The sequence below is a fragment of the Rhinopithecus bieti genome, unplaced genomic scaffold, assembly GCF_001698545.2.
Source record: "Rhinopithecus bieti isolate Rb0 unplaced genomic scaffold, ASM169854v2 scaffold_39586, whole genome shotgun sequence".
Lineage (NCBI taxonomy): Eukaryota > Metazoa > Chordata > Mammalia > Primates > Cercopithecidae > Rhinopithecus > Rhinopithecus bieti.
In genome coordinates, this window is record NW_016816842.1 from 1,190,139 (window position 1) to 1,217,711 (window position 27,573).

Genomic DNA, 27,573 nt, shown 5'->3' on the forward strand with positions numbered 1-27,573 from the left:
TTATACCTCTTCTTGTTCCACTAAGAATTTGAGGCAGCTATTTTGCAACAGATTTTCAAATTCATCTTCATTCAACTGTATGTTTCCAATGTTTTTTGTCTGATGGATTAGAAAACCAGGGAGGCAGGGATGTGCTTGAATTGCTATTTGTATGGCTAAGACATAATAAACAGCCTCCTCTAAATTCCTGACTCATGCCATGCTCTGCTTGGCACAGAAGACAGTGAGTGGTTAACAGACAATACATGGAACACAGAATTTTCTTGGTTTTTAAATTCAAGTGTGTTTTATTCAGCTGATAAGGAGACGGAACTGATAGAATTTATATTATTTGGGCCAAAATGTTGCTTTGTGTGTTTCTGCCTGAATCATCCAATTGTTTTATTTAGTGGACTTGGCCAGTGGAAGGCAGTGTGCATAATGGATATCAGAAACACCTGGGTTCAAATCTCATCTCTGCCACTTTCTGGTTGTGTGACCCTGGGTAAATTATTCAACCTCCTGGAGTGACATTTTCCTCATCTGCAAAATGAGGATAATGATACTTACCTTGAAGAATTGTTGTGGGAATGACAGGAGAGAGTACATGTAAAATGTCAGGCTCATAGTAGGAGTTCAGTAAGAAAGGCAGTGGTTACTGTCATTTGCTTAACCTCTGGATGGCTTGCTTGCAGGCAGCCTTTGTGCTTTTCTCTGCCTGCCCACTTATAGCGTGACTTCTTAGGGAAAGACCTGTATCTCTTCCATTAGATGGGGTGGGGGATTCCGTCCTTGGCAGGGACTTTTAGGGAAAGGCTTGTATCTCTTCCATTAAATGGGGTGAGGGATTCTGTCCTTGGCAGGGACTTTATGTGTTCTGTGTTCCTCCATTTCCTACAGAGAAACTCTGCAAATACTATATTAACTGGTTTTAAAAAGGCTTTCTCCACCTCAGGTTTCAAACCAGAACCCAGACTGGAAATATCACTTGTTGCAGCCATCAGAATTAAAAACTGAGATACACAGTAACAAAAATATTAAATACTGCATAGAGAGAAGACATCAATTAATACCATGAAACACATTTTCAGGTTAGCTCTTTTCAAGGACTGATTTTTGCGACCTTCTTATTTGTTTTATCATGCATCCTACTCTGCCTGAAGGGTCTCCTTTTGGATCTAGATGTCTGTGTTTGCGGCTCATGTTGACCCCAGGGCTCTTCTTCCCAAATTCTATAAGGAGGTTACTGATAAAGACAGGCTGGCTGAGCAGTCAGCGATGAGCAGGAAGGCCTCAGAGGTGGTGCGGAGGTATGCCCACCTGTTATGCTGCCTCCTGAGTGACAGGCTGGCCACGCCCACTGCCACACCACCACCCCAGTGCAAAGACATCAGCCACAGCCAGAGACATTCAATCTCTGTTTTTCCTCTTTCCATTTTTCCCTCTGCTCAGGAAACCCTCTGAGAGAACTCTGAACCTAGGCAGTGTGGGAGAGACATCCTGGAAAATACTTGTTTCATGTCATTTTCTGTTTGTTTCCAATTTAGAAAGATTAGAAACAGTTTCTTTACCAGAAATCCTTCCCTCTGTACTTAGACTGTGGGAGAGGAGGGAAGAGAGGGTAACCGGGTTGGGGGAGCTGTCTTGACCCACATCCCTTTTGAAAGCTTGCTGCTCACACAGTGGCAAACGCTTTCCCTAGTGGGCGCTCTGTGGGCCCTCCTGACCTGGATCTCCGTGTCCCCATGCTGAGTCACTCTGGGAAACCCTCCCTCTGGAATCACAGAAAGTGAACACCAAACTGGAAACACGTCTGCTTCTCTCTCCCACTGCATATCTCTTCATGAAAACGCCTCATGAATTTGAAGCCATGTTTCAAGCTTTTCCTCACCTTTTCCACAGGTCTCTAAACTGCTGAGTTTTGGGGAAAACCTTCAAGAATTTCTCATCCCCTTCCTGCTCCCAGCCCCCTACCCCCTGGATTTTCCTTCTCTTTCTTTTCACAGTCCAAGGCTCCAGACCTTTGCAACTAAACAAAGTTGCCAGTTCTTCAGCTGACAACCTCCGCCAGTCCTGCAAGTCAGCCTGAATTCACTCTCTGATGGCCTTCTTGAATCCCAAGGTCCTGAGAAGCGGATCACCCTGTTCTCTGCTAGGAACCTGCTTGTCCCTCACCCTTGGTTCATGCAGAGGGTGGACCCCAGCAACTATCTCATAATCTTGTTCCTCTCTGGTCTTTAAAAAACAATATCTATTAGGTTTTTGTTAAATTTATGATGTCTTATTGTAAGACATAATACAAAAACTAAAAAAACCACCACCCAGAAATATCCATTATTTACATTTTGGAGAAATGTAATTTACATTTTGGAGAAAATATATATTACATATATTTTCTTCATATATACATATATGCATATATACATGCACATATGTATGTACATATGCATAGATAAGCACACATACAAGCATATATGTACACATACATATTCCCCCTTCTTTTTTTAAAAAACTTTTTTAATTTTTAATTTTTTATTTTCCAAGACAGAGACTTGCTCTGTTCCCCAGGCTGGAGTGCAGTGGTGTGATCTCAGCTCACTGCAACTTCTGCCTCTGTGGTTCAAGCAATTCTCCTGCCTCAGCCTCCCGAGTAGTTGGGATTACAGGGGTGTGCCACCACGCCTGGCTAATTTTTTGTATTTTCAGTAGAGGCAGGGTTTCACCACGTTGGTCAGGCTGGTCTCGAACTCCTGACCTCATGATCCATCTGCCTCAGCCTCCCAAAGTGTTGGGATTATAGTCATGAGCCACCGCGCCCAGCCACTTCCTTCATGTTTAAAAGCAAAATTAGTCTTTCATATTGAGAGAGAATAGGAAGCGGGGGCAAAAATAATTCCAGGCTACAGCTCAGGTAAGCCCTGTATTGCGCCAGCAAGTCATGAGCTTGTGGAGGACCCGACTTACTAGTTTATGTCACCGGCCTGATGGCCAGGGAAAATATCCAAGTCCTTGCCCCTCAAACCACATAGATGAATACTTCTTACAGAGTATATGGGAAGCACACTGAGGAACACACACACAAATTCATAAATATACACAAACCAGAGATATATACATAAAACATATCATTCAAATGATTTTTTTGTGCAGTTTCTGTGAAAAGCTACTTCTACCTCAGTGTGCTGCAGGTAACACACAGTAGCAATCATAAGCTTGCCTTCATGGATCTTGTGATTCAGTGGTTGAGATTAAAAACTAACCCATGAGAAACAATAGCAAACCAGAAGGAGATACTATCTCACAAACTGCTGAGGGATGGGATTCCAGCAATCAATCTAATGATGAAGATGTGTTCCAGCAATACTTTTCTGAGGTCAGAAAGGTACCTCTCAGGACAGATGAATAATTTTGGAGACACAGCGATACAGTATAGTTTGGTAGATGAAGGAAACTGTGAGATCATTATCTGTTACTGAAGCTGATCACACATGTACTAGAAAACACACATTTGGAGGAGAGGTTTGCAGACTGCCTGGGCCCCAGGGGAGGAGCAGGAGCAGAGAGAAGGGGCCTCCTCACTGGAAGCTCTAGGTCCTAGAAAGAGCTATGTGGTTTGGGAGCCATGCTCTTCCTCTAGAAGCTCCCAGGGACAGACCTTGGCTATTATACAGAATATGCAGTAGGCTGAGGAATGTGCTATCGTGACAGCCCTCCAATGGAAGTCACTTGAGCAAGCAGATAGTGAAGGAGGGCCACGATGTCTACAGACAAAGGTGTGGACAGAAACTGAGAAAGCAGTAGATCAAGGATGTGGTATATGATGAGTTTAGTTTCAGTTCTGTTGAGTAGAATGCAACAGGTCATCCAAATGCAGTTATGTCACAGACAGTTGGAAATATAGTGCTGGATCCCAGGGTGAAAGGCAAGCACTAGGAACAGAGAGTGTTCAAATCATTGCTAAGAGTACAGCTTTGGCTGGGCTTGGTGCCTCACGCCTGTGATCCCAGCACTTTGGGAGGCCAAGGCAGGTGGATCATTAGGTCAGGAGATCGAGACCATCCTGGCTAACACGGTGAAATGCTGTCTCTACTAAAACTACAAAAAAAAAAAAAAAAAAAAATCAGCCAGGCGTGGTGGTGGGCACCTGTAGTCCCAGCTACTCGGGAGGCCAAGGCAGGAGAATGGTGTGAACCCAGGAGGCGGAGCTTTCAGTGAGCCGAGATCGCCCCTGCACTCCAGATTGGGCAACAAGAGCAAAACTCTGTCTCAAAAAAAATAAAAAGAAAGAAAAGTCAAGTCTTTGGATTTTCAATGTGAAGAAGTGATGTATCAATGAAGTCTTATATAATATAAACTGTATAGACAGACACTTTTTATTTTTGACTTAAAACAAAGGCAGGAGAATGGTGTGAACCCAGGAGGCGGAGCTTTCAGTGAGCCGAGATCGCGCCACTGCACTCCAGCCTGGGTGACAAAGTAAGACTCTGGCTCAAAAAAAAAAAAAAAAAAAAAAAAGGAGTACAGCTTTATGCTAAGCAACATGGCAAATACAAAATAAATTCAGGGCAACGTATGCCCTGAATGTTAAAGAATAATGTTTGACTAGGGGAAAGGGAGAGGAGAAGGACAATATTAGCGTAGGTGGCTCTGTGGGGATGGGGGGAAGGGCATGGATTAATGTGGAGAGCAGTGGGCATTTCCAGACATGAAAACTGGCCTGTTTTGTTCCCCTGCTGCACCTCCACCCTAGAGCAGCACTTAGCACCCAGTACTAAGTACTCAGAAAAAAATGTGGGGAATGAATGGGTAAGTGAATATGAAATTGGCATTAGAAGTACAGTCACTTCAGAGACATACTCTTGGAATTTTGATCATAGACATCAGAAGCGAAGCAACAAAAACTATTGTTGAAGATGGGGGTAGTTCTGAAGAAAGAAGATTCAGGAGTAGAAGTTCAAGCGCAGTTCTCATTGGGAGCATGAGGTAACAAATAAGCCTTAGATGGCAGGGGAAAAGGAGATGTTTGACAATATGAGAAGGGGAAAAAAGGTGTTGAATTGATACACTGAAGGCCGCTACAAAGGAGGAGATCCAGAGCTTGTGGATGGACTAACAATAGACTGTTTTGGAGGCTGGAGAATGAAAGAATAAAAGGACAATGATGCATCAAGGTGAAGATAAATGTAATTCGATAACCATCATGCTGAAAAAAAACCCCTCAGTGTTTTTTGTGTGCTACTCAAGAAAGTCTAAATTCCTCTGAATGGTGTTCAGCAGCTGCCATGATGGACCCAGCCAATCATTCCAGTTTTATTTCCCAACCCTTAATTCACAAACCCTGAACTTGAACCAGGCATACTGACTCTCCATGCCCCAAACTTACCCTACATTCTCCTTTCTTTCTCCCTTACCCCTCGCTCTTGCTGTTTGATCCATTTGGAATGATCTTCCTCCTTGCTCCCAACACTAATCTTGCCTGGATAAATTCTACCCATTCAGTGAAGTCTAATGTGGAACATGGTCTGATCTTCCCAAACTGGAAGCTTTGTTTTTCTTAATTACATTTGGTCCCAGTTTCTAGATCTCTCTCTTGCCCACAATGCCAAACACATCACACTGTGCTTGTTTGTTCTGGTGTAGTGCAAAATATAAGCAAGGACCTCAGAACACACCCAGCCATATAGCACTCCTGATAGCTTCACTAAATAGAACCACACTATTGGAGTTAGTTCCTCCATCAGCTTTTGCTTTCATAGCTTTTCTGTATCCTCCCTTGCTGTCAACAGCTTAGCCTTTGTGGCAATACGTGTGCCTATAGAGAAGAAACTTTCTCGTCTTCTAATATCCTTTGGGTTGAGTAACTAGATGGCAAAGGTCATAAGGATTACATATAAAATTAAGATTTGCAAGGCTTTCCTGTGAGCAACAGATGTTTAGTTTTGCTAGTTTCTTCCTAGATTTTGGCTGTTTGTCAGACATCTAAGATCCAAAACCAACAAATTTAATATCTTTTTTCTAGCACATTTCATTGCTGCATCTCTATTACTTGCGTATAATGTATAGAGTGAAATGTAACAAACATTCATTTTAAAAAGTCAGCTTCTTATTCCTTCATTAAAATAGGGGCATACTTAAGGATTAACATAAACTTGCATTATATATTCAGTTTCCACATTGGTACACTATTCTGTGGAGAAACAAATGGTGAACTGTACCCTAAAATACTAAATATGGTTGGGAGCAGTGGCTCATGTCTGTAATCCCAGCACTTTGGGAGGCCGAAGTGGGCAGACCACTTGAGGTCAGAGTTTGTTACCAGCCTGGCCAACATTGTGAAACCCCATCTCTACTAAAAATACAAAAATTAGTCAGGTGTGGTGGTGTGCACCTGTAATCCCAGCAGCTCTGGGGGCTGAGGCAGGAGAACTGCTTGAACCTGGGAGGTGGAAGTTGCAGTGAGCCAAGATCGCGCCACTGCACTTCCAACTTGGGTGACAGCAAGACTCTGTCTCAAAAAAATAAAAATAAAATAAAATACAAAATGTAAGAAAAGTCTCATATGTCACATCACATGAGCCTCTAACTTATCAATGTATAGCCTTCAGAATATAAAATTATATGTATTTATCAAGACACAATAAAGAGAATGAAAAGATTTGCCACAGGGTGAAACATATTACATATATGACCAACAAAGGACTAATATCCAGAATATATGAACTTCTAAAAATGAATAAGAAAAGCTAAACAACCCACTGTACACACAGGAAAAAGCTTGAACCAGGAACATTACGAAAGAGAAAATTCAAAGCCCCAGTACAAATATGAAAAGATGTTCAACTTGATTAGTAAGCAGGGAAACACGAATTAAAGCCATAAGTACATATCAACACACATCCACCAGATCTGTAAAAATTCTGAAGTCTAACAATACATAGTAGTGGTGAGGATATAGAGCAATGGAAAAGTTCATATATATTGGCAGGAGTGCAAATTTGGTATCGGCACTTTGAAAAATAGTTGACATCTTCAAGTAAAGTTGAAAATATATACACACATCCTATCACCTAACAATTTTACTTTTAGTTTTACACCCTAGAGAAATTCAAGTACACATGCACAGGGGTATGTATGCCAGAATATCCACAGCAGCACTGTTCACAATTGCCCCAAACATTGCATGTACAGAATGGAGAAATTGTGGTATACTCATAAAATGGAATACTATATAATGATGGAAATGAATGAACTATACACATCAGCATGGATGAATCCCATAAAAATAAGTATTGAGCAACAGAAGCAAGACACAAAAGAATATACATAGAATGATTCTAGTCATATAAAAACAGCCACATTGAAATGAAATTGTTTAGGGATACCTGCATAGAAGGTAACATTATTAAAAGAAAAAAAAAAGGAAAGACACTATTATGCATACAAGGAGAGGGGTGACCTCCAGGGTTGTGACCAGGGAAGGGCACAAAGAGGGATTCTGAAAAGGTGGCAAAGTTCTATTTCATGACCTGCATGGTTTTGACGTCTATGTTCACTTTATAATTATCCATTAAATTGTTCAGCTCTGTTTATGCATTCTTTGCATGTATATTTTACATTTTGAAAAATTTAGGAAGTTTGATATAAATCAGATGTTTATACTTAGGAATACATTTTATCTATAGAAATAAGATGGTAAGTAACATTTAATCAGATTGACCCATAACGTTCATTTAGGTAATATAAATACTGTACATTTCAATAAAAAAGAATATAGAATAAATATTTTGGGACCAAAATTGAAACAAAGAAGGAAAAACAGAAAGGAAGATGAACTTCAAGGCCAAGCTCAAATTTCACTTCTGATGCTTTGGTTCCCAGGCTAAATTTATCTTTCAGAGTAAGTATGCTTCTGGTATAAAATGTAACATATTGGGTGGTAAACGTGTATCTCATCTACCACATTTGTCTTTGTAACTTCTCTGATGCCTAGCACAACAACTGGCTTAAAGGAAGAGCTCAGTACAACTGTCTCACTTCATAAATACATATAACATGTATACAGCCACCCTATCACCACACACTATCACATATTATCAACTGGGGTGTGAACTCAGAAGACTGGGCAAAAACAGAAGTTGTTTTGATATATTCTGAATCTCCGTGGTTTCTGGTCATCAATGGACACAATGAAATTTTGTTGAATAAAAGAATAAATTCAGTGTACCAATATACTTGAAATAATTTTCTACTCTACCTAGTTTCATTCTTCTGTGTTAACAGAGCTTTCTCTTTGGGCATGTATCAGTGGTTCCTAGTAGTTTGCCCTCCAAATAACAGCAAATTTCATGGTTTGGACTTCATATGCCCCTGTTGGCAGTATTGTCTTAAATTTAAATGTCAGATAACATATGATAGAAGTCTTTCTCTTTTAAGATTTTTAAAGACTTTTAAATTAATGCAATAAGCATTCCCCTTTAAGAGACTGTGTGGAAAAGGCCTAAGAACTGTGACCATTCTCATTTTGGGGGTGGCGGGATGAAATGGGGTGGGGAGGTGAAATAAGTTACAGATTTCAGGTTTCATGATTTGAAGGACCTCTCTTTAACAAACTACATCCACTCCATATACCTTCAAATGCTTTTTTAAGAAGAATTTTTCTTTTTTTCAAACAATAATCTGAAATGTCTCAAAATGGGGCATATTCAGGCTAACAGCACAGTAGAGAAGGGTCTAAGCAGGAAACCAGGGTGCTGTTTGTGTTATCTTCATTGCCATATCCTCTGTGTCTACAATAGTGCCTGGCACATGGTAGAAGCTCAAAAAATGACTGATGAATTAATTAGCAAATGAGATAAAAAGACAGCCTACATGAAAATCCCAAGCAAAGGAAAAGATAATGAAGTTTTAATATCTTCTATGGCTCACTAAGCCAATCTGTTTTCCATGTGTAAATGAGGAACAGCAAACAGTAAGTGAAACTTTAAAAATCCTATTCTTGCAGAAAGGACACTAGCTAGCAGGAGACAGGGTACAGACATAGTAAAAAATAGAGCCTGGGTTTTCCTCCAGCATATCATAACATTCAGAGAGGTGTTTAAGTCCTTGCAGTTGCTACGGGGCAGAGAGCAATGTATCTAGGAGCATTCCTTAGCCAGGATCAGCAGGGGTCATGCAGAAAGCATCTCTCCTGAAATTCTAGTTAATGTGTGCCTCTCTCTGCAATTAGCAATTTGAAAAAGAACTAACTAGAGTTCTTAAAGAAAAAAAAATAAGACTACCTGAACATTCTGAACATGTGAGACTCAAATTTAAGTTCCTACAAATGGGAGAGATTGAAAACAAACTGCCAGCCTGATATGACAACATGAGTGCTCAACACAACCAGTGCCATATCTGCATGGGACACGGAGGGAGAAGAATGAGAAGGCCGATTAGTAGTGGGGCAAGTGTCTGGTTGAAAATAGGAGTGAACATCTGTCCTGGTCCGATCTATACAGTTCTGCATCTTCTTTGAGCAGTTTTCTCCCTAAAAGAAGAGCTCTCAAGCCTGAGGCAAGCTGCCCTTAACTGGCATCTGCTACTAACTGCTCCTGGAAGAAGCCCTAAGCCAAACGTTACATCCTCACTGTTTTACCATAGAGGATCTTCGAACTTGTTTCTCTTGACAAAGCCAGCTTTTCAGCAATGGGGAAGTTCTCACCTCACACACCCATGTATTCACCCACTCTCATCATCCATCCACCACTTTGGTTGTGGCAGACAGTTTGGCAGTAGTCACCAGAAGGGATGAAGTGACACTAAAGTGCCAGGTAGGTGAAACTCAAGCAAAAATTTTCAATCCAAGCTCAAGATCACAAAAAAGAGTTACATTTCCCCACTTGTCTAGTCAACAAGATCTTTCCAAGAATTCTATGTTATGGTCACAGATGACATCGTTATGTTTTATACCACCGCACATAAGGTAAAGGGAGCTCCAGCCAAAGCAGAGCCATAACTTCAAAGCCACCTCCAGCCTGCCCTACCTACTCTAGATTGCCTCGGCTCCAGAGGTTACTGTCTAGCAAATTTTTGCTTAAAGACTTTTTTTGTTTTGTTTTGTTTTGTTTTGTTTTTTGAGACAGGGTCTCACTCCAGGCTGGAGTACAGTGGTGCAATCACAACTCACTGAAGTCTCGATCTCTTGGGCTCAAGCAATCCTCCCACCTCCGCCTCCCTAGTAGCTGAGACTAAGTCATGTGCCACCATGTCTGGCTAATTTTTGTATATATATTTTGTAGAGATAGGGTTTCACCATGTTGCCCAGGCTGGTCTTGAACTCCTAGACTCAGCTGATCCACCCGCCTTGGCCTCTCAAAGTAGTAGGATTACAGGTGCAAACCACCATGCCCAACTCCTTCTGCTTAAAGTTTTTAAGCTTATTTTCATGTCTACCAGAAGAGCTTGCCTCCAGGTAACACACTCCCAATGTCACTTCTAGTCATCCTGGAGCTCAGCTTTTGAAGAACAAAATTTCCCATTCCCTGTTTCCCCTACAATTAGTTTTGACAATGTGGACTCAGTCATTTTGTTCTATATGAAAATAACTTTTTCCCTTTAATTGATTCAGAAGGAAAAAAGGGTAAGGGATATATCCAAAGGTCTATGCAGAACACTCCAGTAAAATCCTTGCCCTGAAAGCCACCACTTCTCTACCTGCAGCCTCCAAGCTTTGTTCTCCCCTCCCCTCCCTCCATCCATGCCATCTCCCTTCTTGTGCCCCTTCTCCTGGCAGAACTGCAAGCGTACTCACTTGAGTCTTGTTTGCCTTGGACTGTCTCCAGCTAATCCACTTTAACATCTTGTCTCGCTCTCAGATTTTATTTCTCCTTCCACCAAAATTTTAATAATGAAATAGATTTCAATTTGAGTTGGGCTGTGGTGGGGCTGAACTGGTTCTGGCAGCTCAATCCTCCCAGGCAGCTCTGCAGCAGGGATCAGCCTTGCCACATCCCACTGCTCACTGCCAAGCTCTCAGAGCCCAACCAGAATTTGCTTGAGAGGCTGGAAGATTCTGTCTAGGGCACAATCACACTCCCACCAAGGCTATGATGTGAGTCACAAGTATTTGGCATCAATGAGTCTGTGGTAGGCATTAATACTTGCCACATGCCAACCCTGAAGCCCCTGGACTGGGCTACAGAACCACTTTGTAATTTACTTTGTGTTGCTGTGGATTTGCTGGGGCAAAGTGGGAGGTGATGCAAGGACATTCGGTGTGGAGGGCGGGTGGGGGTAATAGTAATGTTTCCTTTCTGTTGCAAGGATCAACAAGCTGAACTATCAAGGTTACTACAAAAATACTATTTTAATCCAGTTTACCAGGCAGGAGATTGACTTGGTTTTGAATCTTAGGTCTGCCGTTAAGTGGCTTCACGACTCTGGGCAAGTCACTTTATTTATTTATTTTTAAAACAGAATGAAGGAAGAGGGCTAGATGATCACTAAGGTTCCTTTCCTTCCTAAGATTCCATGATTTCAAATTCCAAACTCACATTGAATCAGATCTAGTCTCTGGTTACCCTTGCAGCTATCACACACAGATCTCATCTACTGGCAAATCACCTTTTCCAGCATCCCTATTTCTGTAACAAGTACTTGTATAAACGTGAAACAAATCTTTATGCAGGTCCAAGTGCTCTGAGTACCACGAGGGCATTTCTGAGGTTTCCTGCAAGCTGTGTGTGTTCAGCAAACTACTCACTGGCAGCCATATTTTATGAAACTTACTTGCTTTTGCAGATGATTGGCAATTTTAATGATGGGTTTCTCGAGGGAGGTTTTCAAGTTATGGAATATAAATCAAAATATTAAGTAAAATAATGCTGATATGAAATATTTTGCCCTGTGAAGCTAGTCTGTATTTTTCAGCAAAGTATATTTCATAACCTTTGGTGGTATGCAACAGCTGGAAGCCAGTCATTTATTTGAGGAACTTTCGCTTAGAGGAAAACCTGTGACTTAAATTCCTCACACTTTATCAATTTGTTCTGAAAAGCCCACACATTTGTACTGTGTCGAATGTCTCTGAGGAGAGGATGGAGTTGTGCTTCTGGGAGGTGAGAGGGCAGCCAGAGGCAGGGAGCTGCAGGCATCCCAAGTACCACAGAAACCTCTGCATTTTGTTACCCTCTGCTCCTCCTCCTCCTCCAGCCACCTGCCTACCACAGATAAAAGTAACAAAGGAACTACACTAGGAAGAAAGTTATTTTCAGACTTAGCTCTGGACTTGAATTATTAAGAAAGCTAAAAAAAAAATAATAACAATTTGGGCTTAGAGTGGAGATGGTATTTTTCCTACTTTTGAGTGACTATCAAGTCCTTCAGGAAAATCAGAGTGTTTCTATCTGGGATTTATGCAGCAATTCTAATCCTATATGCTGTCAGGTGTGGGATGTGACTGAGACTCGAGATTTCGCAGCTATATTATAAAGCCCAAGTTTAGACTTCAGATATATCCACTCTAGGCCTTGGTAACAGGGAGTGCAATTATATACACTTTTCAGGTATTTATTTAAGGGTTTGAAGTGTTTTGTTACTAAATGGGAGGCAGCATAATCTCTCCCTAATAAGAAATATTTCAGGGGCCCCTCCAGCCCCACTGAGATAAAGGGCAGAGTAATAGAAGAGCTGATGAATTTTTCCCAGAGACCTATCCCATTTTTCCTGCCTTCAAGATAGCACATTTAATGGGCTGGATCTCCAGTGTGTGGTGCCACTGTCCAGGGACCACAGCTAAACCTAACATGCTGTCACAGCAACATGCTGGAGACCCAGTCTTGGGTGGACTATCTTGATGGTTTTTAAGAATGTGTCAAGTGAAAAATATTACCATGTGAACTGCTAAGATTTTTATTGATCCTAATGCTGCCAAGTCTCCACATTTCCAGATGTCTGATTTTCTCTTCAGTGGCAAAACACAGTGGTCTGTGGCCCCTTGAAACTCTAGGGGGCATGTTGCTGCCTGTTTTCTTGCACAGGAGTGCCCCGCAGTCCCCTGGGCAGTGACCTACCCCAGGTCTTCTGTGCTCTTTCATATAGGATCTCAGCTAGTCCTTCAAAATCCCAGGAAGTAGAAATCACTGCCTTCATTGTACAGATGAGGAGAAGGAGGTATGAAGTGATTAAAGGACCACTCGGGTCATGCAGTTGGCACCCAGTTGGGGATTGTACCTGATCTCAAAACCCATCCCCTTTCTTTTACATCACATTTCCTCCCTGCAGCAGACACTACGGGCAGCCCACCCAGATCCCCTTTCCTGCCAGGGCACCAGTGTCCACAGCTCGCAACTGACACAAACGGCTGGCCCCCTTGCCTCAAGGCAGGGCAAACTCCATGCAATTCCTACTGCAGAGCTCTGGGAGGGACCAGCCTTCACTCCTTCCCCACCAGACCCTGCTTCCCTTCCCTCTTTCCCCACTTAGGAGCACTTTCTCAAATCACATGCATAGGAATCTCAGTCGAAGACTGCTTCTAGGGGATGGGACCTAGGGTGCTCTCCTTTGAGCTTTGAGTTGTCCTAACTCCATCCCTATTCTGTTTTTGTTTGTCTGTTTTCCTATTTGTGAACCCATTTAAGTAAAGACATTCATTTTTTCCCTCAGTCATCTGTCCTCCATAAGCACTAATCCCTACAGGGAAAATAATTTCTTACATCTAATTCAAGTCCTTTCAGTTGCAGCATTAGCCCACTTTTTCTCAGAAGAAAAACCAAGCAGTCTTTTATCGCTGATGCAATTAGCAGAAGACTAGAAACTGACATCCTTTCTCTTTCTGGTTTTCTACATACCAGAATGTAAGCTGGAAGACCGCAGGGCCTCTTCTCATTTACTGCTGTAGTCCTAGCATGGAGAACAGCATCTGCTGTAGAGTAGGTAGGACCTCTGCACAGTTCATGAACGAAGTGGGTGGGAATATACCAACACAGGGACTGGGTATCTCATGGTGCAGGGAGTGGTTCCTCTCTCTAGCTACTGCCCTTGCATCTAGTGGCCTCCCAGTGTGCAGGTGATGAAACTGTCAGTTCTGATGAAACAGGTAAGGCTCTATAGGAGTTCTGTTCTCAGAAGGCTCCTGCAGCCAGGCTGCTCTGCCTCTTGTTTACTGGCATCATGCTATGGCTTGTTATTAAAGCAGCAGTGACACTGCAGGAATCCTTTGAATTTCCCCTTAGTTGGACCCTTACCATCTCCGACCTAAGCCTTCCTTCCCAATTGGTAAAACAAAATCTTGGTCCTGACCCACTACATTGACGTGATAATTCAGGGTTTAAAAACCATTGAGTTATATCCAAAAATGTCAGGGGTTCGCCAGGTATTTCCCTGTTCTTCTTTAGCATATCACCATTATCAGCCCACATTGCACCTCAGCTCACATTAGCTCATTACTGAAGTTCCTCTTCAAACCACACACCAGCCTGAAATGTTTCAGCAGTGTTCCTTCCCTTATAATTTTTTCAGAGAAGAGTACCAGCAAGTCAATTTCACTTCAATCTCCCTCTCTCCAGCCAACTCTGACATGTCTGGAAATTTATAGTGATTTTTGGATGGAGAGTATGCCTACTAGGATAGGTTTGTAATGTTCCCTTCAATAAGCATTTATTTTATGTTTCCAGCATGCCTGGGCTAAATGGCAAATACATGCACTGGAACTATTCCAGTGCAGATGGCTGCTTGTGTACCATTAGCTGGAAAGGATTCAGCAGATATTTATCAGGTTAAACAAGAAGATATTTGGCTGTCACCTCATTACTCAGCCCTGCTTGGCTAGAATTCTATAATTCTAGATTTCTTCTAAGTGTGACTGCAAAGCCCCACCATTTAGTAATGCACATATAGTCAAAAGATGATTTACAGTGGAATGACCTTTTCAGAAAATCATGAACTGACTCCTGGACAGAATATGGAGGGGCTCAGACCACCATGGAACAAAGTAAGCACACCTGTTTGCCCCTTAGGGAACTACTGCCTTTGTACTAGACAGGTGCAAGGTAGAAGCTATGCAGACCCATTTAAGTATTGAACAAAAGCAACTCTGGAAAAGTTACTAATGCCATTTACTGAGGCACCCATATTGTACTGTCAGTGTTTAATGTAGGATTAAGAATATTAAACTGTTTTCTCATCAAGAGAGGATTTATAGCTTACGAAAACAGTTCAGCTTCTCTGCTATAGAGAAAAGTGGTTGCGTTTCCTTTCCTGGAGATGTCAAAGAAGAGTCAGACAAGGAGGTTTCCAAGTTACAGACCCTAGGTGAGAAATGAGAAGTGGTGTTGGGCATTGGTCTTCTGCTCCCAATCTTGTCTTTTTAGCAAGAATCTGGATGAAGCTATAGAAGATGCGTTTATCCGATACTGCAAAGAGATACAGCTAACACACTGGACAATATAATTTGTATTCAATACATTCTAGAACACTGAGATGGAACTAAATAAGAGAAAATCTAATAGACATAAAGTAGCCTACACTCAGGTTACTAAGTCACCCGCCCAACTAAGGACAGTCCATAAAAAAGGGCATGGAGATTTTACGAGCCAGCACTGGACACACATGTGAAACATGGCATGCCGTCTTAGGCAGGATCTGCATATAGCAGTTAGTCCTAGAACAAGGAGCCATGTTTACATTAGTTAGAATACGTCTGCAGTATTATATACCTTTTAGATGTATTTATATTTAGATGTATTTATAGGACTCATTTTTTACAGAAATTACACACTAGAGTAAATCCAGATGAAGGCAACCTGGATGTGAAAGCATCTGAAAGATATATAAATATAAGGAACAGACACAGAAACTGATGACTTCTAAACAGAGATGATTTGGAGGAAAGATGTGACAAGCATCTTTCAACACTTAAAGCCTTAAGAGCTGCCACTAGCAAAATGTGGTACAATTCGAGCATTAAAATTAATACGTGATGCTAATAGACTATAATTAATTAAATAATAAAATAACCCATGAGCCAATGCTAACAGCAAATATCCAAACCTTAGATTCTAAGGGCTAGCAGATAGAAAAGAGAGTAAAGTTATTTTTATAGACAGGTGAGTTGAAGCTATATCACTTTAGGTCTAATACAGAGAAGAACCTGCTGACAGTTAATAAACAATAAAACCACAGGGCAGAACTAGCTCAAGCATTTTCAAAGATCCTCACAGTCTGCCAAATAATTGTGCAGTCTTACTCATAGTATCTAAGCCTTCGCTTGCCCTCTAGTAAGAGTGGGAATTAACTTTTACTGAATGTCTAATGGTTATCAAGCAAATATTTTACGTAATCTTTCCAATGACTTAGTGAGATAGGTATTATTATCTCTGCTTTACAGAAAAAGGAAGGTACAGTAACCTATGCAATGTGACACAGAGTGTCAGAGCTGGGATTTGAACCTAGGTATATCGAACTCCTTCCACCACACCACAGCGTACATAACACACATGGAGTGGTTGGAGGAGACCCTGGAGCCCCCACACCTCAAGTTGGTGTGTCATGACTCTTTAATGGTTATGCTTTCCTCATCTACTCAGCCAGACAGAGAAACTATTACTGTCATTCCTCTGGATTGTAAGAGGAAGACTGGGGCGTTTTTCTAGAAGTCTACTGTTAGATGAGTCTGAATTGGGTGAGATGTCTCCACCCACTCCCCTCCCACAGTGCCCTTGTTTGCCCTTCTGTTGAATATGAGTCAATTTACCTGATCAGTCCAGTTTGTTAACTTCCTCTTTTTCAGAGACTGTTCACCTGACCACTTAGAAACCAGGGTTCCCTGGCAGTCTAGTATAGTTTAGGGAAAATCTGACACTGCTGATAACATCTACAAGTTCAAACATACCAATGAGTGATTTAACGGACGAAGGAAAGTGCAGTCACAGAGGACACATGGCTGCCCTGTTATCACTGTTTTGTGTTAGAAGAGTAAGAACATTTAAATTACAGTGCATAGGCCTAGAATGATCTTCCCTTTATTTTGAAAGTGTGACTATGTCTAAGGAATTTTCTAGGTTTTGTATACGGACATAACATAGAATCTCCTACCTTCTGCTCATGTCTCCTAAGGCCAGAGAAGGTAATTGGGATTTGATCTTTCTTTAGCACATTTAAAAATACAATGTTCATCTATCTGTCTGCTTTCAGACCACTGGTTTTAGCTGCCTCTTCCTCCTGGAGTTTCCTGAGACCAGTCATTTTGTCCCCTCTATTTATTTATTTCACAAGTATCTCCTGAGCCTCTCTGTGCTGCGTGTCAGGAGTACGGCAATGAAACAGACAGACACAGCTCTTGCCTTCATCAGGGCTCAATGACCTGGCTATTGAGACAGACATGAAACAAAAAATTACACAAGTAGAGATTCACACTCAACAAATAGTCTACATCTCTCTACAGCATCCAGCACAGAGCTTGGCACATGATGGGTGCTTCTACATGAATATGTGAGTGCTGTTTCTGTGAAATATGCAGAAAAACTGACCAGCTGAGTTCATCCTAGCATCAGGAATTCAACGCTTTGACTTTCAGAGTGGGGAAAACTGGAAAATCAGGAGATCTGTGTTCTAGTTCCTGCCTTCCCACAACTACTAGAATTGTCTTGGGCGAGTCACTTAGTTTCTCTGAGCCTACTTGCTTACTTGTAGAATAAAGTCTAAGTACAAGGACCCCTCATTAATAGTAAAATGGCTGCTGTCAGAGGTCTTCTAGTCCAGCCCCACACACCTTGCCAGAAAGTCAAGGCATAGCTGGAGCTGAGGTCTTCCTAAAACAAATGGCTCTAGCATAGGGGTCTGTGTCAAAGTCAGAGCTGCTGGGAAGATGGATTAGCAGCTGGAAGGCATGAATTCCCTGGACCATGACACTAATAATCTATGTCTGAACATGGGAAACACTGCACTTGACTTACCATCCACTGACTGTTTAAAGACGAACACTTTTTATACGCTAGGAACACTAGGTTGTATTTCTAGACAACAGGTCAGAGGAGACAGGAAATTACAGACATGGTTTTCATTGTATGTTTTTACAAGTGGAAAAAAAAAAACCTAATTTTCCATCCACTCTGACAGTCAGCAGAAAATGGCTTAAAAACTTAAGGGCAGTTGTCAGAATTACCTTGAATGACCTTGAGCACTAGTCTAAAGCATGATTAGGGTGATTTGGCACCATAATTTCAGCAGGTTCGGGGCACAGTCCCCACACTAAGGTCTCAATGGTTTTTTTCTCCCAGCAAGAAAAAATAGGAAAAATCCTAATGAATGCAGATCATCTTTAAAAGAAATACCTATAACTTAGAAAACTAAGATGAAGCAACGACACAGCCTGCTGTCTGAGCCTGAAGGAGCAGGCCAAAATACTAGGTCTGAATAAACTAGGGACAAATAGTCTTTGGAAACCCAGAACTTCATTAATAAGATCACTAATAGGCAGCAAAAGATCATCTCATACTCTTTGAATTCTGGAGTAAGCAAATGAGAGGAGGCTCAGACATGGACCCTTTCTTCCCCCTGCTACAGATTCCGGCGGTTGCATTCCTCACCTACCTGGGGCAAATACACAGAGCCTTTGCTACAGTTTCTTTTCTTTTGCTTTCCCATCAGAGCTACTAACTTTTGCTTACTTGCTCCAAAATGTTAGAAAGCAAGTGGCCAGGTTGTCTCACACAACTACATCCTTCATATAGCACTTCCTGGTCCTCCTGTCTTTCAGCAACTGAGCCCCAATAATCTGGCCAGAGGAAAGCATCATTTCCACTAGAGTCCCTTTGGATAAGAGGCTGCTACCAAGCAGCATCTCTGTGGCCATTTCCCAAACCATTAAGCTTGGTCTAACTTTGAGATGAGCTCTTCTCAAATCACTGTAAATTTGAGCCAATCACAGCCACTAAGGTCTCAGGACACTATCCCAATTCAGCCTCCCTGAGATCCATCCTCCCAGAAGGCAGGGCAGCCCAAGAAGCCCAGGTGGGGCATCTCAGAAAGAGAAGAAACCTAGACTCCCTCACTACTCAGCCTTTCCACTTTTGTTAAACTCTCCCAACATGAGAGGTCAGCCTGAACCACCGCAGTCTTCCATCCCCTCAGACCAGATCTCGTGCTGGGACATGCCTCCTCCAGCCCTGTTCTTTCCCCCTTGGCACAAAAAGACAACTGGCTCCTGAAGGTAGGATCCATAGTGAGAGAAATTCTCTAGGGGTACCTCTTCAGGGGTGGTTGAGCCATCAAGAAGTCTCAGGGGAAGGAAGGTTAGGACTCTGTCCTACCTTGTCACTGTCCACTGTGTTCTGAGAGGTCCTAGAAGCAATGGAGATGGTGTCTGGTTGGCTGCTCCCATCTCCCTGGCTGTCAATATCCTCCACTCCATCCCTGCAGGAAGAAGAGAAAAAAAACAGGGGTGGGGGTGGGGGGAACCACTGTGGGTTTAGAACACACAAGGATTTCCGGTTGGGTGGGCAGAGCAGCGCCTCGCACTTTCTAGCAGGGATTTGTCTAAAATTATCCTGCTAAAGAGAGTGGCCCTATGCGATTTTCAGTGACGTCACTTCTTGCACTTAGTAAATACATAATCACTATGTTGATAACTGAACGCAAAATGACCCCCTTTCCCAAAACTCCTCCAGCCCATGCTGCAGAGGGGGTGTATGTATATGTGAATATATATATACATATTTGGGAATGGGTCTATAACAGGCAGTAGGAAGATATATATCCTACTTAGAGCCTAGGCTTCTATCCAAGTGATTAGGTCATTTCAATAATCCCAAATTCAGGGTATTCAAGTTTTTGTACATGCTGTAATTAGGATGAAGGTTCATTTACAGTTGGCCTATAAAGAAAACAGAAGTGATAAGATTTCTTTTATTTTTTCATTTTATTTTTTGAGATGGAATCTCATTCTGTCGCCCAGGCTGGAGTGCAGTGGTGTGATCTTGGCTCACTGCAACCTTCACCTCCCAGGGTCAAGCAATTCTCCTGCCTCAGTCTCCCAAGTAGCTGGGATTCCAGGCTCCTGCCATCACGCCCAGATAATTTTTGTATTTTTTCGTGGAGATGGGGTTTCACCATGTTGGCCAGGATGGTCTCAAACTCCTGACCTCAGGTGATCTGCCCGCCGCAGCCTCCCAAAGTGCTGAGATTACAGGTGTGAGCCACTGCACCCAGCTAAGATTTCTTTTAAACTTAAGTTTCTTCTGTTCAAGAAAACAAGTTGAGTGGAATATTGTCTCCAGGGGCTATTATCTTTGGGAAATTCCTGATATTGGACCTTCAACTCCTGGGTGTGGAGAAGGAATTTATTGCCTTCATCTGGCTGGGTTTTGAGGATCTCATGCATGTTTATAATGATTTCTTATCAATACAGAAGTCCAAGGCATTTTCTCAAAGATTGGAGAACAGTCACAGGTTCCACAGCAGCTTTGGAGCCAGCTGTGCTTCTGTGTGTCAGCTAAGACCATCTCCTGAGTGCACTCCTGGCATTTAAACCCCTTCCTGGGCCCCAAACCATATAGCTGTCCCACTCCCATGTTCTTTCAGCTCTCCAGCTATAGAACTATGCCCTCATCCTGTGTCGAGACCACAGCCATGGCCAAGAGGGACTGGATGTCTGGAAACTGATGAAGGCTGCAAAGTCTGTGCCAGGAAAAGCTGGGAGAGATGTGGGGTTAGGGTTGGGGTTAGGTGAATTAGCACAGGAAATGACAGCTCTTCCAATGGGCGCTTTTATAAAAGACACCCTGATGCTGCTTGTGGAGAACTAATGGCATCAGGGGACAGGGAAACTGAAAGCCTGAGAATCCTACCACATGAACAAAGTGTCACAAATAATGAATTCACCTCAAAGGGTTTAAAAGATTACACTCTGGTGTACGTGTGGATGTATGTGGATATGTGTGTATGCAAGTACCCAGGCATGTGCACATGTATACACACAATGTCTATTCATCATAAAAAGTATTTTCTCCCACCTAGAACACTTCTAAGTCAACTGCTCTCTCACCATCATTTGTGGGCTTGGGAAATGTCAATTTATTTTAATAACATAAGCCAACCATTCGTAGGAAGGAAAATCTGCTGTAAAAAGAATTTATGTGACGCATTTCAAAACCAAAAATAAAGGACTTTTAGATCATCTGTTGTTTTGGATTAACTGGGCCAGTACTCCCCATCATGTGTAGACAGTTGAGAGCTGGCTGTACTTTCTGCTTCCTGCTATTCTGGCCTGTGGTGGGCCCTTCTGGTCCACTCCAGATGAAGTCACTTCTGGGGGATGTGGGGAGCCCACCTAGGAGTGTGGGTAGTATTCCCCAACCAATGAACTCCTCTATAAACTGTCCCTATATCCAGGAATCCAAGATAATGGAATTATAGACTGCCTGGCTATTCTCTGTGGAGTATGCCAAGGTTTCTCACCCACCCATCACAGGACAAGAGAAAAGGTGTGAGCAGAGAAAAGTTAGGGGCATTTCCAAGATACGCCTTTCCCATATTCTAGAAATGCCCAAACTCTCCTACTATAGGAAAAAGGGGCTATGTCAGGGTAAGTAACCCTAGTCAGCCTCACCTGAGTATCTTCTCTCACTATGATTCTAGACCACCATTTCTTTATACTTGTTTCCTTTCTAATTTCTTTATTAAAGTATGGATTCCCTGAGGTCTCCACTGCTAGACTTTAGTCCACCCCCTCCTTACCTGGACTCTGGACATAGATAACTGACATCAAAATGACCCCTCCCCCAGAGTAGTTATAATTCCTCCATGCAGCACTGAGGAGGTGACTTTATCCTGGTCATGCAGGTCTTAGGGCTTCTGCCCCACGGAGGTTTCTCTACCTTAGTCACATCCTTCTTTTGGTTACCACCTTGCTCAGGACCAATGCTGCTGCTGCTGCTTCACAGGCCCTGAAATGGCTCCCTACACTGCTTGTCCTGGTTGGTACCTAAGGGTCAACTAAATCCTCCCAATTTATTCCATTCAGCTACAGGGGAGGAGGGAAGAACCTTTTACCACTGATGACCATCTCTGTTAGAACCCCGTTTTTTTTCTTCAAAATGTATGTGAAGTTTTTGTATGCTTTCTTTGGAAGTGTCCCCCAAAAGAGTCATCAGAAGTGTAGATGTCATATGGAGACTTGGGAAAGAAATACTTAAGAAGTCATCCATGGGTTTAAAGGAAACTGGGATTCAGAAGGGTCAGAGAGATATAAGAAATAAGTCCTCTTCTGCCCAATGACATTGCTTATCATAGGTGAATGAAGGTGAGGTCTCTGTGGGTATTGCAATAAGAGCTGCAATGAAACCACCACTCCACACGTTACAGTACACAAAACCCTTTCACTATCCAACCAGTTCAGAGTTCCTCCACTCTAGGGCTTATCTAAAGTCCCCTTTCTTTGAATTCTTATAGCATTTATGATCCCTATCGGTGGTTCTTCTGGTCTATTACATGTGTGAGACATGGCTATTAGATGGCTCTTAAGGGAATCGACTCATCTTACACTTCCTTTTATCTTGTAGCACCTAGCAGAGTGTTCATCAAATAAGAGGTGCTCAATGAAGCCCTGCTGAATTTGACACTCGTGAGATGCTTAAAGATGAGATGACTCATCCTAGGTGGAACTCACAGGCCTTCCTGGAAAGTGCCACCTGCAGGGCACATCCCCCTTCAGAAGCAAAGATTCATCCCATTCCCGCACCCGGAAGCCTGTGAGGCAGGCAGTGCTGGAGGGAGAGGCGCTTGTTACCTCTTACTATTGTTCCTCTGTTTGGCTGGTGTTTTGGGGAGCTGAAGTGGCTCCTTTAAAGCTCCTTTCAGGTGAATGATCCTTTCTTGAATCACTTCTCGAATGTTCTTGATCCACTCCTGCTTGGTTTCGATGTTGGAGGCCTAGAGTGCCACAGGGAGAGAGACTGAGAACCCCAACTCCCATCACCTTGCCAAAAACAGCTCTCAACCCTCCTGCAGTCTTCATCTGTTATTTTCAAGGATTCCAAATGTCTGGGGAGTTTATTTATCATTTCATACTTATGACTCTTTAATACCAGAAACAGGCTTCTCCAACTCCCAGAACAGTGCTCTGACCTCAAGACTCAATGCAGAATTACTTGTATGAGAGTAACTGTCAAAGTATTTCATAACCCATAAGGCACTGAGCAATCCTGATATCTGCCCTGGAGCTGCAACAGAATCTGGAAGTTTCCCCTGGGACAGGGATTAACACCTGGGCTGCTAGATCCAGGGGAGGTCTAGTGGGCACTGGGAGGGGCAGCATCTACTTCTCAATCAGTATGGATATATGTCAGGATGCTCACCTAGCATGGCTCCACAGACTTGTATTGACTAGAAGTCAGTCCTGGGCTTGTGGCAAGCTAACTCTGTTAACTAAGGCACTGCTATCATTTTATGATCATTCCATTTGTCTTGGTAGAATTTTTTTTCTGGTAATTCTGCCTCACAACAGGTAGCAGCTATGCTGGCAGTTCAGAGTGAACAAGTGTGAAGCTTTTGTCGGGGTTGGACCATCTATTCCTTGGTGATGGGCACTTTCCTGACAAGCAAATGACTGCCGGGAGCTCCATTAGCTGCATGATCGCTGCTCAGTCAGGCTAACATCACTGCTGCGCCCCAGAGAGCAGCAATGACTCCTCAAGGCCATCCTCTAATGAAAGGCCCCCTCTTGACACTTCTCCCCATCAGCATGGTCCCCATGCTAATGTGATTTACTAGGGGTTCAAGAACATAGGTTCCCAGGGAATAAGGTCCATATCTTGTACGACGTTATCCCCCACCACACTAGGCACTATACCTTTTACACAGAAGCTATTTAGGAAAAAATGTTAAATGAATGTAGAGCAAATCAAGGTGCCTTTTGTCAAAGGGTCAATTGTTCTTGCCACTTGAAGGAGGACATACGGACAGAGCACAGTTTAAGTGGGTCTTGCTGAGCTGGCCCCACAGGCCACTCCCTGCCCTCTTCCCTGTTGGTCACACGTGTGCATGCACTTGAAGAGACCATGCGTCTTTGAGATTCTGGGTCTACCTTCATGATAGAATTTGCTTCTCAATACCCATGTGATGTTACCATTTCCAAGAGAGGCCCATGGCTCAGTAGAGTCTCTGCGTCTTAGCTTTTAGGTATCACTTGCCCACCCCCACTTCTATTACCCCCAACCCTAATCTTGTGCCTAGCAGAGAGCAGTACTTACTTTCAGCACTGTTTTATTGTCTGAGGATGGAGTGCGCCCAGACCACAAGGCGAATTTGCAGGGATCGCCCTCCACGTGCTCGGTCACACCCAGCTCTGAGGTCTGTAGACAGGAAATGCCTGTGAGAGGCGGGGAAGGGGAGGGCAGTGGGGAAACTTAGGGCTGGGGTGGGAAGGGAAAGGCAACAAAGAGGAGAGGACCGAGGGAGGGGCTTCTGTCAATCAAACTTTAACAGATTGGATATTCTGTTCATCTACCCAGGATGGAAGGACCTACAGGCACGTGCCTGATTAGCAGGTACCAGGGAGGGAAGGTGAAGAGGGAGGTGCTAAAAGCAAACAGAAAGAAGAACTGTGAACTCTAAAATGCAGACGTGGGAGGTGAGTGGGGTGCTTTCCAAATAGGAGACATTTTCATTTGTCCAGGATGGTTTTGGTGTGGAGGCCGGGGAGGAGATGAGATGAGTGTGTCCAGATCCCTTCCTGCCCATGGGTTCTATGAAAGCAGGGAGTCTTGTCTTATCCCACCTGCCCCACCTACCAGTAGCTTGTTCTTGTAAACATATTTCGTGTGTCCTGAAGAGTCTTTGATTTCCTTGCTAAAAACCAAGGAGATCTCAAAGAGGAACAAGTGCCGCTCCCGCCCCTTCCGGATCAGCGACTTCGGGTCCCACACTTGAAAGGCATCCTGGAGAATCAACTCCCCCTGCACATCCAGGTTCTCGTCGAACCCTGAAAAACATCCATTTTCACCCTGTGGAGTTTCTCTACTGCCACAGTCAGGGGGGCCATGTTCCACTCCCCTCTTGGAGAAAGGCCTCTCTTATTGTTAGTCCTCAGTTCCTGAAGGGTTTTTCTCTCTCTGCTAACTCCAGAGACTGCTGAACACTTCCACAGACATCTCTGAGAATTGCAATTAGATCTCTCCTGACCCCTTCCTGCACCATGTCTTTTATATACATAACCAATATTAGTGGAATCTCCTGCAAAGGTCCTATGCAACCTCACATCTTCACATACCCACAGTTGGCCTCCTGCAAGGGCAAATCCCATAGCTCCTTTGTCCTCCACAACTTTCTACTGTTCCTGACTTGCAGCTATGAGTAGGGCTGAGGACAAACACTTCCTGACTGAGTGTCTTCAGCTCATCTTTATTTGTCATATTACCTCCTTAATTCTCTTCATTCGTCTTTTTTTTTTGTTTTTTGTTTTGGTGCAGTGGCATGATCATGGCTCACCATGGCCTTGAACTTCCAGGTTCAAGTGATCCTCCCACCTTAGCTTCCCAAGTAGCTGGGTCTATAGGTACATAACACCATGCCCAGGTAATTTTTATATTTTCTGTAGAGACAAGGTCTCTACAGACCAGCTGTTGTTGCCCAGGCTGGTCTCGAGCTCAAGTGATCCTCCCACATTGGCCTCCCAAGTGCTAGTATTACAGGCATGAGCCACCGTGCCTGGTCTACCTTAATTCCTGTATTCCATTTCTAGAATTCCCCCCTTTGATTGCTTTGCACAAGACTTCAACAGTTTATATTTATACCACTTTATACAGTTTATATTTATACCACTTTAAGTTTTTTTTTTTTTTTTTTTTTTTGAGACGAAGTCTTGCTCTGTCGCCCAGGCTGGAGTGCAGTGGCCGGATCTCAGCTCACTGCAAGCTCCGCCTCCCGGGTTCACGCCGTTCTCCTGCCTCAGCCTCCCAAGTAGCTGGGACTACAGGCACCCGCCACCTTGCCCGGCTAGTTTTTTTGTATTTTTTTTTAGTAGAGACGGGGGTTTCACTGTGTTAGCTAGGATGGTCTCGATCTCCTGACCTTGTGATCCGCCCGTCTCGGCCTCCCAAAGTGCTGGGATTACAGGCTTGAGCCACCGCGCCCGGCCCACTTTAAGTTTTTAAGAGAGGCTCTCAAACTTTAATGTGCATAAGAATCACCTGGAGAGCTTGTGAAAACACAGATTACTGCCCACCCTCCAACCTCCCCAGATATTCTGATTCAGTAGGTGTGGGGTGAGTCCATGAATGTGCACTTCTGACAAGCTCCCAGGTGCTGTTGCTGCTGCTGGTAAACAGACCATGCACGGAGTAGCTGGATCCAGAGCATAGGTCAGGGACAGACTGGAGGAGCTGGGTACTTGCAGGTACTTCACGGTGGGGTGGAGGTGAACGTATAAACAGGGAGGAAAGGAGTGGAGAAACTGTGTCAACAGGAGTACATTTAGATTGTTCCTGCTCAGCCTAAGGAAAATAGCCAGGGCTCCTTTGCTCTAAGAATTGAGGCTTCTGCTGCTAAGGATGGTCCAGGAAATATGGAGACCATATCAAGTCTCCTAAGGTGGTGGTGGTGGTACTGGCGGAGTAGGATGGAGTCCAGAAGAGAAAAAACAGCCACGTGTTTACATATTTGCAACAGACTATACACATTTCCTTTAGCAACCATTAAAAATGTTAATTTTTTTTTTTTTTTTTTTTTTTTTTTTTTGAGATGGAGTCTCGTTCTATCGCTCAGGCTGGAGTACAGCAATGTGATCTCAGCTCACGGCAACCTCTGTCTTCTGGGCTCAAGCGATTCTCATACCTCAGCCTCCCGAGTAGCTGGGATTACAGGCATGCACCACCACAACTGGCTAATTTTTGTATTTTTAGTAGAGACCGGGTTTTGCCATGTTGGCCAGGCTGGTCTCGAACTCCTGACCTCGTGATCCACCCACCTTGGCCTCCCCAAAAAATGTTAAATCATTAACTCATCTAACAAATTCCGCCCCAGTATGGCTGCTCTGCCCACTCATTCTGCAGTGTTAAGACGATTTTACTGGAATCTTACTCTACAGGTTTCTGGTCCTAAGAAGATAGTTTCAGCTGACTGAAGTCTTATCAGAGTTGTTTGGCTGGACTTACTAACCTTCCAGGAGGACAAAATGCTGGTTGCACAAGAATGTGAATGTATTTAATGCCACTGAACGGTATATTCAAAAATTGTTAAAATGGTAAATTTATGCTACACATATTATGTATATTTTACCATAATAAAAAAAAGAGCATAAGGCTGAAGATGGTATGCTTTGTGTGTGTGTGTCTGTGTGTGTTTATGTGATCAGGATTTCTGTTCATTGTGATGACCAAGGCGATGCAATGCAGATGCTACACAGACTAACAAGACTGCTGCGGGTTGGGAGCTCTAGCACACCAACAGTGAGGGTAATGGCCTGTCCTGGACTCTCTCATGGACAGCAACACGTCCACATAACCTCCAGTGGCTTAGGCCTGGTCCTTCCTGGAAGCAGGGTGCTAGCCAAGTTGGTCCTTGTGGAGCCCCTCTCACACAACAAGGGCCTATGTAACTATTTGTCGTTTCTTCTCTCTTCCA

At 43.2% G+C, this 27,573-nt stretch overlaps 1 protein-coding gene across 12 annotated transcripts in view; it reads right to left on the reverse strand.

The window, feature by feature from the left end:
• KALRN (kalirin RhoGEF kinase) overlaps positions 1-27,573 on the reverse strand; it is a 684,488-nt gene that overhangs the window by 186,402 nt on the left and 470,513 nt on the right. For all 12 annotated transcript variants that reach the window (XM_017855309.1, XM_017855307.1, XM_017855308.1 and 9 more), the window contains exons 30-33: positions 24,744-24,934; positions 24,204-24,305; positions 22,742-22,884; positions 19,266-19,368 (exon numbers count right to left, since the gene is read on the reverse strand). In XM_017855309.1, coding sequence (XP_017710798.1) covers positions 19,266-19,368; positions 22,742-22,884; positions 24,204-24,305; positions 24,744-24,934 — 539 coding nt within the window. The remainder of the gene's footprint in view (positions 1-19,265; positions 19,369-22,741; positions 22,885-24,203; positions 24,306-24,743; positions 24,935-27,573) is intronic.